Raw genomic sequence first — 12,732 nt, 5'->3', positions numbered from 1 at the left:
CTATCTGATATGTCATTTGCAAATATCTTCTCTCATTCCATTGGTTGCCTTTTAATTTTGCTGATTGTTTCCTTTGCTGTGCAGAGAAGCTTTTTATCTTGATGAGGTCCCAGTAGTTCATTTTAGAAAATACTTTTTCTGTATAGCTAGGTAATGCATAAACTATATGCTAGCCTGCTGTGTTATACCATGAGTGAGGTACTGTTTTCCCATTATGACATCTGGGAAAAATCCCAGGCTTGGATGAGTTCAGCTGCTCCTGTTTGAGCTGTTGAATACTGGCAAGATAGTCACACCCTGTAAATTTAGAGGGGCCTTGGCAGCCCTGCTGTCTTTCCGTTATTGCTATCTTGTCATCACCACTCTGGCTATTTCAGACATCCTCTCCTTCCCAGATCTCTGATGCTGCCCTTCCTGAGCTTACGACTTCATCACTCTGGTGACTTTGCCTTTAATGAGAGTTCCTCAGTATACTGCCTCTAAACTTAAAATGCTTAGCTGATTTCTGCATCCATTGTTTTCCCAGATTATTCTCTGCAAAATGATCTTCTAAAATTGATGATCAAATTATTCTGTGGCTTCCCATGGTCTTTGGATAAAGCTTGTCAGTGTCCCTAATATGGCCTTGGCCTCACCTGCCAGTTCTCCAGTATACATTCCACTCCTCCAGCCATGTTGAACTTGGATTTCCTTTTGTATCCAAGCTCTCTCTTCAGGTCAGCCTCGTGTGCATGCCAGTTGGGAGAGCCTTCTCTCACAAATCCCTCTTCTTAATCCTTAGCATAAATGGTGTTTCCTGTCTTATCGCTGCCATAGATGGGTGCTTCTGCTTTTTACTCTTACAGCATATGATTCTTTTTCTGTCATGGCAGGTATCAAACTGTGCCTGTTAGAGGCTCTGGGGGTGGTAGAGAACATACCTGATTTCCTGATAATTGAATCTAGCATATATAGTGTGCAATAAAAATGCTTGCCAAATGAGCAGATTACATGCTGCCTTTTATTTGCTCTTCCACAGTTTTAAAAATTGAATTGGTTTTAAGTTTCTTCCCCCCCTGTTAAAATAGTTAAAATAAGCATTTTGAACACATATGATTTCCTTCTGTTTATTTGCTTGTTCAGTAATTTTTTTTTTAAGTTTATTTATTTATTTTGAGAGAGACAAAGACCGCATGAGTGAGGGAGGGGCTGAGAGAGAGGGAGAGAGAATCCCAAGCAGGCTCCTCGCTGTCAGCACAGAGCCCAATGTGGGCTCGAACCTACTTAACTGCGAGATCACAACCTGAGCCGAAACAGAGTTGGACACACACCCCTGAGCCACCCAGGTGCCCCATATTTGTTAAAATAACATTTCCAAGTTTAAGACAGGAGTACTTCCATGAATGTTACATAGTGTCAAATATATTTCAGAAAAATTGTGTTAGTTTATTGTGTGTCCAACTCCATTTGAATGAATAAGCTGAGCCACTCAGGCACCCCTCACAAATACTGGTTTTGTCTACTGATTTTTATATTCTGTTTTCGTGGGTGTGGGGTTTATTATAGTGAACTATATTATTGAAAGTTTTACTTTTTTTTTTAAATTTTTAAAAAAAAAATTATTTTTACATAATCCCTACACCCACTGTGGAGCTTGAACTGACAATCCCAAGACGGAGTTGTAAGCTCCACTGACTAAGCCAACCAGGTGCCCCTAAAAACTTAACTTTCAATCTAAGTTATTTAGACCCTCTACTTTCAACATCGTCTCTGTTTTTTGGTAGCCATTAGGAATAAGAGCAGGCAATGAAAGGAATTTCAGATTGTTCACTTTATGCCCCTTTGGCAGTAATGGTAAAAGGCTTAGTGGAAATGCTGTGGAAATTATCGCCTTCAGTGAGATCTAGCTTTGGTGTCCCTGGGTGGCTCAGTCGGTTATGAGCCATGATCTCATGGTTTGTGAGTTCGAGCCCCAAGTTGGGCTCTGCACTTACAGCATGGAGCCTGCTTGGGATTCTCTGTCTCTCTCTCTGTCTTTCTCTTTCTCTCTCTCTGTCTTTCTCTTTCTCTCTCTCTCTCTCTCTCTCTCTTTCTCTCTCTCTCTCTTTCTCTCTCTCTCTCTTTCTCTCTTTCTCTCTTTCTCTCTCTCTCTCTCTCTCTCTGTCTCTTTCTCTCTCTCTCTCTCTTTCTCTCTCTCTTTCTCTCTCTCTCTCTCTCTCTTTCTCTCTCTCTCCCCTCTGCCCCTCCGTAGCTCATGCTGTATTTCTCTCTCTCTCTCAAAATAAATAAGCTTAAATTATGTTTAAAAAAAAAATGAGATTTAGCTTTCTGCAGTTAATTTTCCAGTAATCCTTTGTCTTCTCTAGATTGAGTTGTTGCTGCATCACAACTTCTTGAAGGAAGCTTTGGAGGTGGCAGTAGCCGGGACTGAATCGTTCAGAGACTCTGTAACGATGTGGCAGATGAAGCTGCAGGTGCTGATTGACTCCGAGAGCCCCGATGTAGCTGTGCTTTTTGAAGAAGCTTTTGCACACCTGAAAGCCCAGGTCTGTGAACTGGGTCCCTTGTACTTCCTCCTGTTTGGGAAACCTTTTGAGACTCGAGGCAGAGATCCTTTGCAGTGTTGCGTGCCTGACAACAGCTGGCTCCAGAGTGCATTTGTGCCCGGGGGTCAGGGGTCAGGCGTGGAAGGGTTTACTTTGATTTACTAGCCTATTTCTAATTCACTATTTGAAAAATGACTAAATCATATGAAAGTCTTCTGTTTTGATATCTTACAAGTGAGAAGTATTAATAGAGAATTATTTTCACTTGCTTCCAAAGATGAACTTAAGCCTGATTTTTATTTTTTTATTTTTAAGCCTAATTAAAAAAAAAAATTTTTTTTTAATCTTTATTTTTGAGAGAGACAGAGACAGAAATAGCGTGAGTGAGGGGAGGAACAGAGAGAGAGACACAGAATCTGAAGCAGGCTCCAGTCTCCGAGCTGTCAGCACAGAGCCTGACGCGGGGCTTGAACTCATCTCAAGATCATGACCAGAGCCAAAGTTGGATGCTTAACCACCTGAGCCATCTGGACGCCCTTAAGCCTGATCTTTAAACACACACACTTTTTTAACGTTTATTCATTTTTGAGAAAGAATGTGCGCACGGGAGGGGCAGAGAGAAGTGGGGAGACAGTATCTGAAGCAGGCCCTGCACTGAAAGCAGAGAGCCCAATGCAGGGCTCAAACTCATGAAACCTGAGCCGAAGTTGGATGCTTAACTGATTGAGCCACCCAGGTGCCCCTAAACACACATACATTCCTAAACCTTAAAGCTTTGCAGTGAATCTTTTTTTGTTTGTTTTTAAAGATTTTATTTTTAAGTCATCTCCTCACCCAACATGGGGCTCCAACTTAAAACCCTGATATCAAGAGTTGCACGCTCCACTGACTGAGCCAGCCAGGTCCTTTTATATTAACAGGCCCTTTTGCACTTGTGTGGCTTAGTTGGTTAAGCAGCCAACTTCAGCTCAGGTCATGATCTCATGGTTTGTGAGTTCGAGCCCCATGTTGGGCTCTCTGCTGACAACTCAGAGTCTGGAGCCTGCTTCGGATTTTGTGCCTCTGTCTCTGCCCCCTCCCCCATTTATGCTCTCTCTGTCTCAAAAATAAATAAATGTTAAAAAAACTTGAAAAACAAATATATTAGCAGGCCCTTTTATGTTAGTAGGAGAAAAGTGTTCTGGAAGTAAAAGTGGGAAAGTAAAAGTGGGAAAAATTCTTAATTATTTTACTGCTCATCGGTGTGTGTTTCTGAGACATGAATGAAGATGAGATCGTTGAGCCTGGATTGGGTAGTACTTGTGTGGTAGGTCCCCAGACAGCAGAGATGTGACCTGGGTAGCTGTGGGTCTGACCAGCTATGGACTCTTCATTGCTTAGTTCAGAGATGCCTGAGGATAGCTGTAGGCAGTGCTGTCCGGCAGAAGGGAGCCAGCTCTGATAGGAGAGTGCTGCCTTGGGGGTCTTGGTCGCAAGTCTGTGTGTGCTCTGGCCTCCCATTCCTACTGGGCACTGAGTATTTGGTCACAGCGAGGACAGACTGGGAGTGCATCCATATTTTACATATTGGTTATCTTAGCAGGACCCTGTCTCTGTGGTGACTAGTTTTCAGAGCACAATGCTAGGCCATCATTTTCTAACTTTTTGTTTTTCTTTTTGTGACCAGATTTGTCTACCATTGTGGATTTCTTGGGCAGAGTGGAGCGAAGGTGCCAAAAGCCAAGAAGACACTGAAGCCATTTTTAAGGTCTAGGCCCCATGTTGTGAGTCTTGTGGTGGGCAGAGAAAATATGCTTTGATATTTATAAATTTCCTCATGCAGTTTGTCTTTTTTTTTTAAATTGTAGAAAGCTCTCTCAGCTGTCAAAGGTGCCGACTCCGTCACTCTGAAGGATAAGTACCTGGACTGGGCTTACCGAAGCGGTGGCTACAAAAAGGCCAGAGCTGTGTTTAAAAGGTACTCTTAGGGGCGCTTGGCTGGCTTAGTCAGTAGAACGTGTGACTCTTGATCTCGGGCTTGTGAGTTTGAGCCCCATGTTAGGTGTAGAGGTTACTTAAAAAAATAACACTCATATTCTTTCATTGCTGTTATTCGTCTCTCCACCCATACTCAGCCCCTCACACCCAGATTGTGTGTGTATGGCAAATAGTATCTGAGGAAGTAATCCAAGAGACTTTCAAAAAGTCTTTCTTTTTTTTTTTTTTTTTAAATGGTTAGTTTTGAGAGAGACAGGGACAGAGCATGAGCAGGGGAGAGGCAGAGAGAGAAGGAGACACAGAATCCGAAGCAGGTTCCAGGCTCTGAGGTGTCAGCACAGAGCCTGACATGGGGCTTGAACTCACGAACCGTGAGATCATGACCTGAGCCAAAGTCAGATGCTTAACCAACTGAGCTACCCAGGTGCCCCAAGTCTTTCTTTTTTTGAACAATAAAAGCAGTTCATGCCTATTGTGGAAAATTTAAAAAAAAGGGTGATAACCAATAACTCATTGTAATCCCATCATCAAGAGAAAAAACACATGGTTAATATATTCTTTAAAGATTTTGTTTTCACTTATTTGAGATTATACTATATTACATTTTGTTGGTGAACATTGCACTGGCCTTTTCAGTAACAATTCTGCATAAACATCTTTTATTAAACATAGTTATGTATATACTGCTCTGTCGCACCATAATTTATTTGGCTTTAGTGAACATTTCCATACAAATATTATTTGTCCATGTTGGAAATTATTTCCTTAGAATATATTGTTAGAAGTGGAATTATCGGTCATCTTCAGAAAAGACTTGAGATGTGGCAGAGGGAACTTTAAACTGTAAAAGTGTGGAAGAAGACAACAGGAAAAACTGGATAGGAAGGAATTTGGTGGGGGTGAGGGGTAACTCATTGGACACTGGTGTTATTGAGTGACTGGTGGTCAAGTCCAGGCCTTGCCCTGCGTCGTGGCCAGGTCTTTATTAAACCATGTGTTGTGGAGGTGCAGGCATATGTATTTATTAGATTCATGGGATGTAAGAGGCTTTGTGTCTTTGTGGAAGGTAACAGTTTACTCCCTTTATTTTAGTTTGCAGGAAAGCCGTCCATTTTCAGTTGATTTTTTCAGGAAAATAATCCAGTTTGAAAAGGAGCAAGTAAGTGTGCTGTCAGTGTGTTCCTTGTCTGGGCAAATGAATTAATGGTTACCAATCTCTGGCAGCATTTCATCATTTAAAAAGCTCTTCTTATGTACATGGTGTACATTTCTGGTCTCTTCATCTAACCATTTTTCAGAGAGATGGCTAAGGAATGGTAAGGAAAAAAGACAAAGTACATGTCTGGAAAGTGGAAAGCTCAGCTGTTACCTCATACAGGAAACTCTCCCTGCCAGGTTGGGAGGTGCTGCTTCCTCCCACCCGAGCATCCCATTTGTCTCTCGTATTGGGTTATGAGGTAGATAGTAGGCACTCAGCAACTGTTGCTGGTGGGTTTTTTTTTAAGTTTTATTTATTTTTTTTTTTTGAGAGAGAAAGAGCATGTGCATGTGTGAGCGAGGGAGGGACAAGAGAGGGAGAGAGAAAATCCTAAGTAGGTTCTATGCTGCTAGTGCGGAGCCGGATGCGGGGCTTGAACCCATGAACCGTGAGATAATGACCTTAAGCCAAAACCAAGAGTCAGATGCTCAACCAACTGAGCCATGCAGGTGCCCCTGTTTCAGGTGGTTTTAACTGAACTTGTAAGTAAGGAAAATTACAAGAAAGTCTCAGTTTAAAAAATAATATAGGAAGGGGTGCCTGGGTAGCTCAGTTGGTTAAGCAGCCAACTTCAGCTCAGGTCATGATCTCACGGTCCGTGAGTTTGAGCCCTGCATCAGGCTCTGTGCTGATAGCTCAGAGACTGAGCCTGCTTCCGATTCTGTGTCTCCCTCCCTCTCTCTGCTCCTCCCCTGCTTGTGCTCTATCTCTTTCTGTCTCTCAAAAATAAATAAATGTTAAAAAAAATTAAAAAAAAAATATAGGAAAATCCAAATGTGTCTGTAATTCTGTCACAATAATGCAGCCAACCATATTTATTTTAATTTTAATTGTTTAACTTTTTTGTTTACACATATACACATAAGATTTTTTTCATACAAGAATTATTTCTGACATACGTGCCATGTGGAGGTTCTTTCTTCTTCTTTTTCTTTTTTCAATATTATTTTGTAAACACATTTCCTGTGTTTTCACATGGTTATCATTTTTAATGGTTGTAGTATTATTCTTAAACCTGTAGTTTTCTTAACCAGTCCATTACATACAGGTTGTTTCCAGATTTTTGATAATGAAAATAAGAGTGATGTAAGCATTTTGTTTATACAGCTTTTTTTCCCCTTTATTCTTTTGAATAATAATTCAGGTTCTTGAGATAAATTTCTGGGACTGGAGATAATAGTTTTTTTATGGCTCTTTGTATACTGCAAGATGGTCCTCCCAAAGAAGTACATTTTTTAAATTTGTTTCTTTAATTTTTTTTATGTTTTTATTTTATTTTTGAGAGAGAGAGAGAGATAGAGTGCAAGTGGGGAGGAGCAAAGAGAGCATAATAATAACCAGGCTTCAGATTAATAACATAATAGTTATGTGTCTTGGGCAATTCTAAACCTTGGCATCCTCTTCCATAAAGGAGGTCATGATACTGGTTTCAGAGACGTGCAGATTGCAAGACCAAAAGGGGGTACCACCAAGAAGGGACTTTGCATTGTCCTTTGCCCGTTATGAGCCTTTAACAAAGAGTGATTGTTTTTCATGCATGTGTATGACATGAAGTTAAGTTGATTTTTTATAAACGAATACAGTGTTAGGTGAAGAGAAAGTTTTTTTAGTTATTTTGAGTGGGGGAGGGGCAGAGAGAAAGGCAGAGGGAGAGAGAATCCCAAGAACCTGCACTGTCAGTGCAGAGCCTGATGTGGGGCTCATACTCAAGAACTGTGAGATCATGAGCCAAAATCAAGAGACAGACACTTAACTGACTGCACCACCCAGGTGCCCCTAGTCAGCATTTTAATTTAATACTTGTAGTTGCTCTAAGAGGTATTATTGTTTTATGGGTGGGGAAACTTAAAGTCAGAGGGTTTAAAAAACTCGCTGCAGGTGATATAATTAGTATTTATATAGGCTTTGCTTTCACATAATAAGTTTTAAGGTGGACATAGCTAATATGTGCCAGAGTCCAGATGCGCCAAAGCTACAGGGAGTAAACCTTCCCAATTTACTTACTTAAATCCTCCTCTTCCCTCAGGTCATTCAGATATATTTTCCTGTGAACCTGCCCGTGTTCCCCCAACTGAGAATTGATCAGGCTTTTTTCCATGCTATCATAGCAAAGTGCTTTTATCACTGTTTGACATTGACTTCACTCTGGTGTCTCCTGTATTTTGACTTTCCTCTGAATATGTTGAGAGCCAGGCTGTGTTCATCCTACATCATGAGCCTTCTCCCCTACAAATACCTAATGGGTGGTAGCTGTTTAACAATGTGATTGAAATGAATTTGTGACATTCTGAATTAGGCTTTTGAGGCAAGATTGTCTGATTATTTTGTTAGGAATCCTGCAAGATGGTGAACTTAAGAGAATATTATGAGAGGGCTTTGAGAGAGTTCGGATCTGTAGATTCTGGTAAGTAAACTTCAGTTACAGACACGTCTGTTTGCATGTGTGGTCTGTAACCCATCAGTGTGGTTAGAACAGTGTTTAACTCTTTGTGGGTCATGGCCCTTTTTGAGAATAAAGATGGTATCCTGTTACTGCCTGCTCCCTTACTTTGTGCATAAATACTTACAGACATAATTTGGCTTATAATTTCAAGTTCACAAGATTAAGAGTCTGTGGGTCTTCTTTTAAGAACTCTGGATTAGAGAAAGATTTGCTGGGTTTGATACTCTTAAAAATGTGGTATTTGTAAAGGAAAGGTTAATGTAGGTTGGAATAAGAGTGGGAGTGATAGCAAAGGTGGAGCGGGATACTAATTGACATTAGTTGTCACTGGCTGTTGCCACATTGTCCTCATTGAGGACCCACAAAACGTATTTCTGGCTGTAGGTATGTCATATAAATCTGTTTACTTATGAAGTCAAAAATATTATATAGTGCTTAAATTTAGATTAAAAAAATACGTTAGCTTTTACAAGGTTTTGAGCAGACTTTCTCCTGGTGAGGTGAATGAAAATGGCATTTTTCATAACCTAAGCAAGTTTTATTAAGCATTATAAGAAGGTTATAATGAATTCATCGAAACTCACTTTCACCTTGAAAGAGACTCAGCAAAATCCTCCCGCTAAAATATTTAGTATTTTTGGTTTATGAAATATGTGGATTGTCTTGATTTAAAATGAAGGTTTTCACTTAAAAAAAAAGTTTTGATACTTCTCAGTGTAAAGAAGCTGAGAGAGGCATTGTTTTACATAGGGCTCTAGGGAGATAATAGCAACAAGTTCAGCTTCTTAGAAATCTTATATTGAATCAGTATTAAATAGTTTATATAATAAAGCTTTATCAATGATCTAGTTGTATGTTTACAGTAATAACATACTGTTTCCCTTTAAAGATCTTTGGATGGATTACATCAAAGAAGAACTGAACCACCCCCTTGGTAGACCTGAGAACTGCGGGCAGATATATTGGCGAGCCATGAAAATGTTGCAGGGAGAGTCAGCAGAAGCATTTGTAGCTAAACACGCTATGCATCAAGCCGGCCATTTGTGACAAGAGGAAGAACGTAGCCCGCTTTGGGAAATAGCATTGTAAGCCCTCTTGGCCAGATTTGTATTAGGAGTTCATCTGCAGTTTGTTGAGAGATAGCAGACAAGATGGCTGTCTGATTTTGGGACATGCTTTTTTAGTTTTGTTAGCGTGTTAATTTTTAATTCCAGAAAAGAGAATTGCTATTTAGTGGCAAGAAGCTACTTGTTAAGGTCTGACCTACTACTGTACGGTCCTAAATGTTTCTCAAAATATATGGAAATCATACAACTGAGTTTTCTTGTTACCCTTGGTCAAGAATGAGTAGCTCTAAACTGTACCTAGGGGCCAGTAATAATGGAGGAGAAAGTACAGTTCCATTTGTTTGTTCTCTCCTTATTAAAAAAGTATACATGGGGCCCCTGGGCGGCTCAGTTGGTTAAGCGTCCGGCTTCAGCTCAGGTCATGGTCTCAGGGTTTGGGAGTTCGAGCCCCGCATTGGGCTCTGTGCTAACAGGGTGGAGCCTGCTTGGGATGCTCTTTCTCTCTCTCTCTGCCCCTCCCCTGAGAGCATGTGTACACCTTCTCTCTCAAAAAATAAACATTAAAAAAAATATTTAAAAAAAAGTATACATGGTGTACATTTGTTGTAGGAAATATAGAGGGAGCAGAGTAATGTGGAGAAGAAATTAAAGCATCCTATAACCTCATCATCTGGAGTTAAACTCTGATTTCCTTTATGACATTGGATTTATACTGTTAGATTACTTATTCATTCACTCATTAAGTGCCCACCATTAGCAGAAAAGAAGGGAAGCTTTTGGGATGGCGGTAGGGTTTGGCGGGACAGCTGGACATCCTGAGAGAGCTTGTTGAAGCAGCAGAAGAGGATGCTGGGTATTGGGAAAAGTCCTTTAAGAGGATAAAGACTTTACAAAAGTGTCTTCTGTCTGGGACTAATCTTCAGAGAAGTGTCTACAGTGGGGAGGTCCAGCAACAAAAGGAGGACGTGGGTAGGGTGTAGATGAGAGCAGTAGAGAAGGCCTTCAGAAGCCAGAGTGGAGGATGGCTTGGAGCAGAGAGGGCATTCTGGTAGTAGGGTAGGCTACTGTTTGAATTTTACATCGTTTAACTTAACACTGTGGTCACTGGGAGAAGCATTCAGGTCACTGAGAGAAGTGTAGTTTTCCTTAGCAGTATGTTTCACTTATGTTATTTTTCTATGTCATTAAATAGCCTTAAAAACATGTAATGAATTTATAACATTCCATTGTATGGATGAGCCATGACTTATTTTACTAATGCCTTGTGGTTGGATCTTGTATATCTGATTTTTTTCTTATAAATGCTGTTGATGATTCTTATAAATCTTTGTTCACATCCCTGGTTACTTCTTTAGGAGTGTGATATTTGCTGGTAGAATTACTGGATTAAAGGGTATAACTTTTAAAGATACTGATATGTACTGCCAGTTTGCAATGTATGAGAATACTTTCATGCAATGTAGGAAAAGGTCAATACTTTACCTGCGGTGGGTATTAATGAAGTTTAATGTATTTTTCTTTGTTCTCTTGTTTTTTTCACGTTGACTATTTTTTGAACTTTTTTCTTACTAATTTAAAAGAATTTTTAAAATATTAAGAATATTAATTTTTAGTTTGTCTCTCCTTTGTTGCAAATAATTTGCCCCTAGCTTTTTTTTTTTTTTGTGGTGTTTTTTGATGCCCAGAAGATGTGTGTGTATGATACCTATTCCTCTTGCCTTAGACAACTCATTTTCTTCCCCCCAACCACTTAACTAAATTTTCTACAACACCATTTGTGGCTAGCCCTTTATCTCTACTGATTGTGGTACTACTTTTATTATATGTTGAGTTCCTAAAGATATGAGAGTCTATTTTAGGGCATTTTTACTTTGAGATTTTGTACTCTAAATGTTGTTTGCTTGTCATTTGTTGTAAAATAAGAACAGTTTCCTCTTTGACCTTTTCATGGAGTCCTGGGAAGTTTAACATTCCCAATCCCGACATGGCATTTTGTTTCAGGAGGGAGATACATGCTTGTAAGAGATGAGAGTGAGGAGGGTGGTGGTTGGCTCCTTAACGCAAGGCGATGAAGGTGGGTCACCTGGGATCATCCCAACACCTAGGTTTGGGGCTCGTTATGCAGGTTGCCAAGGTGCATCTGGCTAGTTCACCTAGACCTGCCATGTGTGGCAATTTACATCTGATGAAATTATTTTCTCATTTACGCTGGCCACATTTTGAATTCTTGATAGCCACACGTTTACCATAGTGGACAGCACAGATAATAGAGCTTTTATTTCTGCCATTGAAAGTTCTATGGGAGAGTGGTGACCTGGATCCAATTAGATTTGGGGAAACTGACTCATGGATCAGAACAGCTCACACATTAGTTGGCCACATTCTTTTCCCTGCAGGAAGGTCTACATAGAGGAGAGAAAAAATACTGTGTATCAGCGGTTACCCTAATTTTTTTGTAGTAAAAACTTTTATTTAAATTTTTAAATTTGAGTGTGGTTGAGACAATGTCAACATTAGTTTCATGTGTACAACAAGGATTCGACAACTCCTGCTGTGTGGCTGTGCTCACCACAGCATGGCCACCATCTGTCACCATACAGGTCCACTACAATACCATTGACTGTATTTCCTGTACTGTATCTTTTATGCCCATGACTTACTCATTCCACTACTGGAAGCCTGTATCTGCCACTTCCCTTTACCCACTTTGCCTCTCCCCCCACCCCCGTAATGCTAGTTTTGTTCAAATGTCTTTTATGGTTTATAAACACATCCTTACAGGGAGATGAAGGAATAAGCTCCCTAATGTCCCGAAAGGTTGTCATAAAGTGGCCTAGTGAGCAGGGAATCCCAGCTTCTAGCTTTTCTATTTCATTCTTAAAATGAGTATCACACCTTGAGCACCGGTATGTTATTAAGAGTTTAGGCAGCGTGGGGAAAGGCAGGGAAGGGTTCCTCCCCAGCTCAGGCCCTGCCGATCTGCTACTGCCCTCAGCTTGTAGAGGGCCAGACTTTGAGCATTAAAAAATTGGAGCCCAGCCAGACTACAGTGACAGCACCAAATGTTTAGGGTTACTGTGACCGTCATACCGTGTCTGGACATCGTTTTCATCTGTCCTGGTTTCTAAGAACTGTCATTAACTTAACGTGGAGAATCACTGAGCTGCTGAACTGTCTCATCCATTTGTGGGTGGGTTATAGCCCAGTTCCAGCCTGAGTTCTACGGAAACCTGTGACAAATGTGGTTGGGTCTAAATTGCATTCAAACTTTTGAGAGCTGAGCTTTGTAGACTATCAGGTAGACTCGGGTAATTGATTAGTCTAACCAGGGATTCGAGATTTGGGGGCTGAGGCACATCATCAGCGCGGTGGGGTAGGGATAACAGCTGGCATTTCAGACCCTGCTAGTCGCCAGCCCTGGGATGTGCACCGGCAGGAGCAGGAGCACGAGGAGCGAGAAGA

General features: G+C 40.7%; 1 protein-coding gene across 2 annotated transcripts in view; it reads left to right on the top strand.

Moving 5' to 3' along the window:
• UTP6 (UTP6 small subunit processome component) overlaps window positions 1-10,685 on the top strand; it is a 28,875-nt gene extending 18,190 nt beyond the window's left edge. For both annotated transcript variants that reach the window (XM_027034446.2, XM_015082603.3), the window contains exons 14-19: window positions 2,346-2,525; window positions 4,192-4,272; window positions 4,373-4,482; window positions 5,595-5,661; window positions 8,092-8,164; window positions 9,093-10,685. In XM_027034446.2, the coding sequence (XP_026890247.1) occupies window positions 2,346-2,525; window positions 4,192-4,272; window positions 4,373-4,482; window positions 5,595-5,661; window positions 8,092-8,164; window positions 9,093-9,250 (669 nt within the window). In that variant the 3' untranslated portion in view covers window positions 9,251-10,685. The remainder of the gene's footprint in view (window positions 1-2,345; window positions 2,526-4,191; window positions 4,273-4,372; window positions 4,483-5,594; window positions 5,662-8,091; window positions 8,165-9,092) is intronic.
• Window positions 10,686-12,732: the final 2,047 nt, after the last annotated feature.

Source organism: Acinonyx jubatus, chromosome E1 (genome assembly GCF_027475565.1).
Source record: "Acinonyx jubatus isolate Ajub_Pintada_27869175 chromosome E1, VMU_Ajub_asm_v1.0, whole genome shotgun sequence".
In the NCBI taxonomy this organism is placed as follows: Eukaryota; Metazoa; Chordata; class Mammalia; order Carnivora; family Felidae; genus Acinonyx; species Acinonyx jubatus.
The sequence above is the reverse complement of the archived record's forward strand: the minus strand, read 5'-3'. Positions and strand labels throughout refer to the sequence as shown.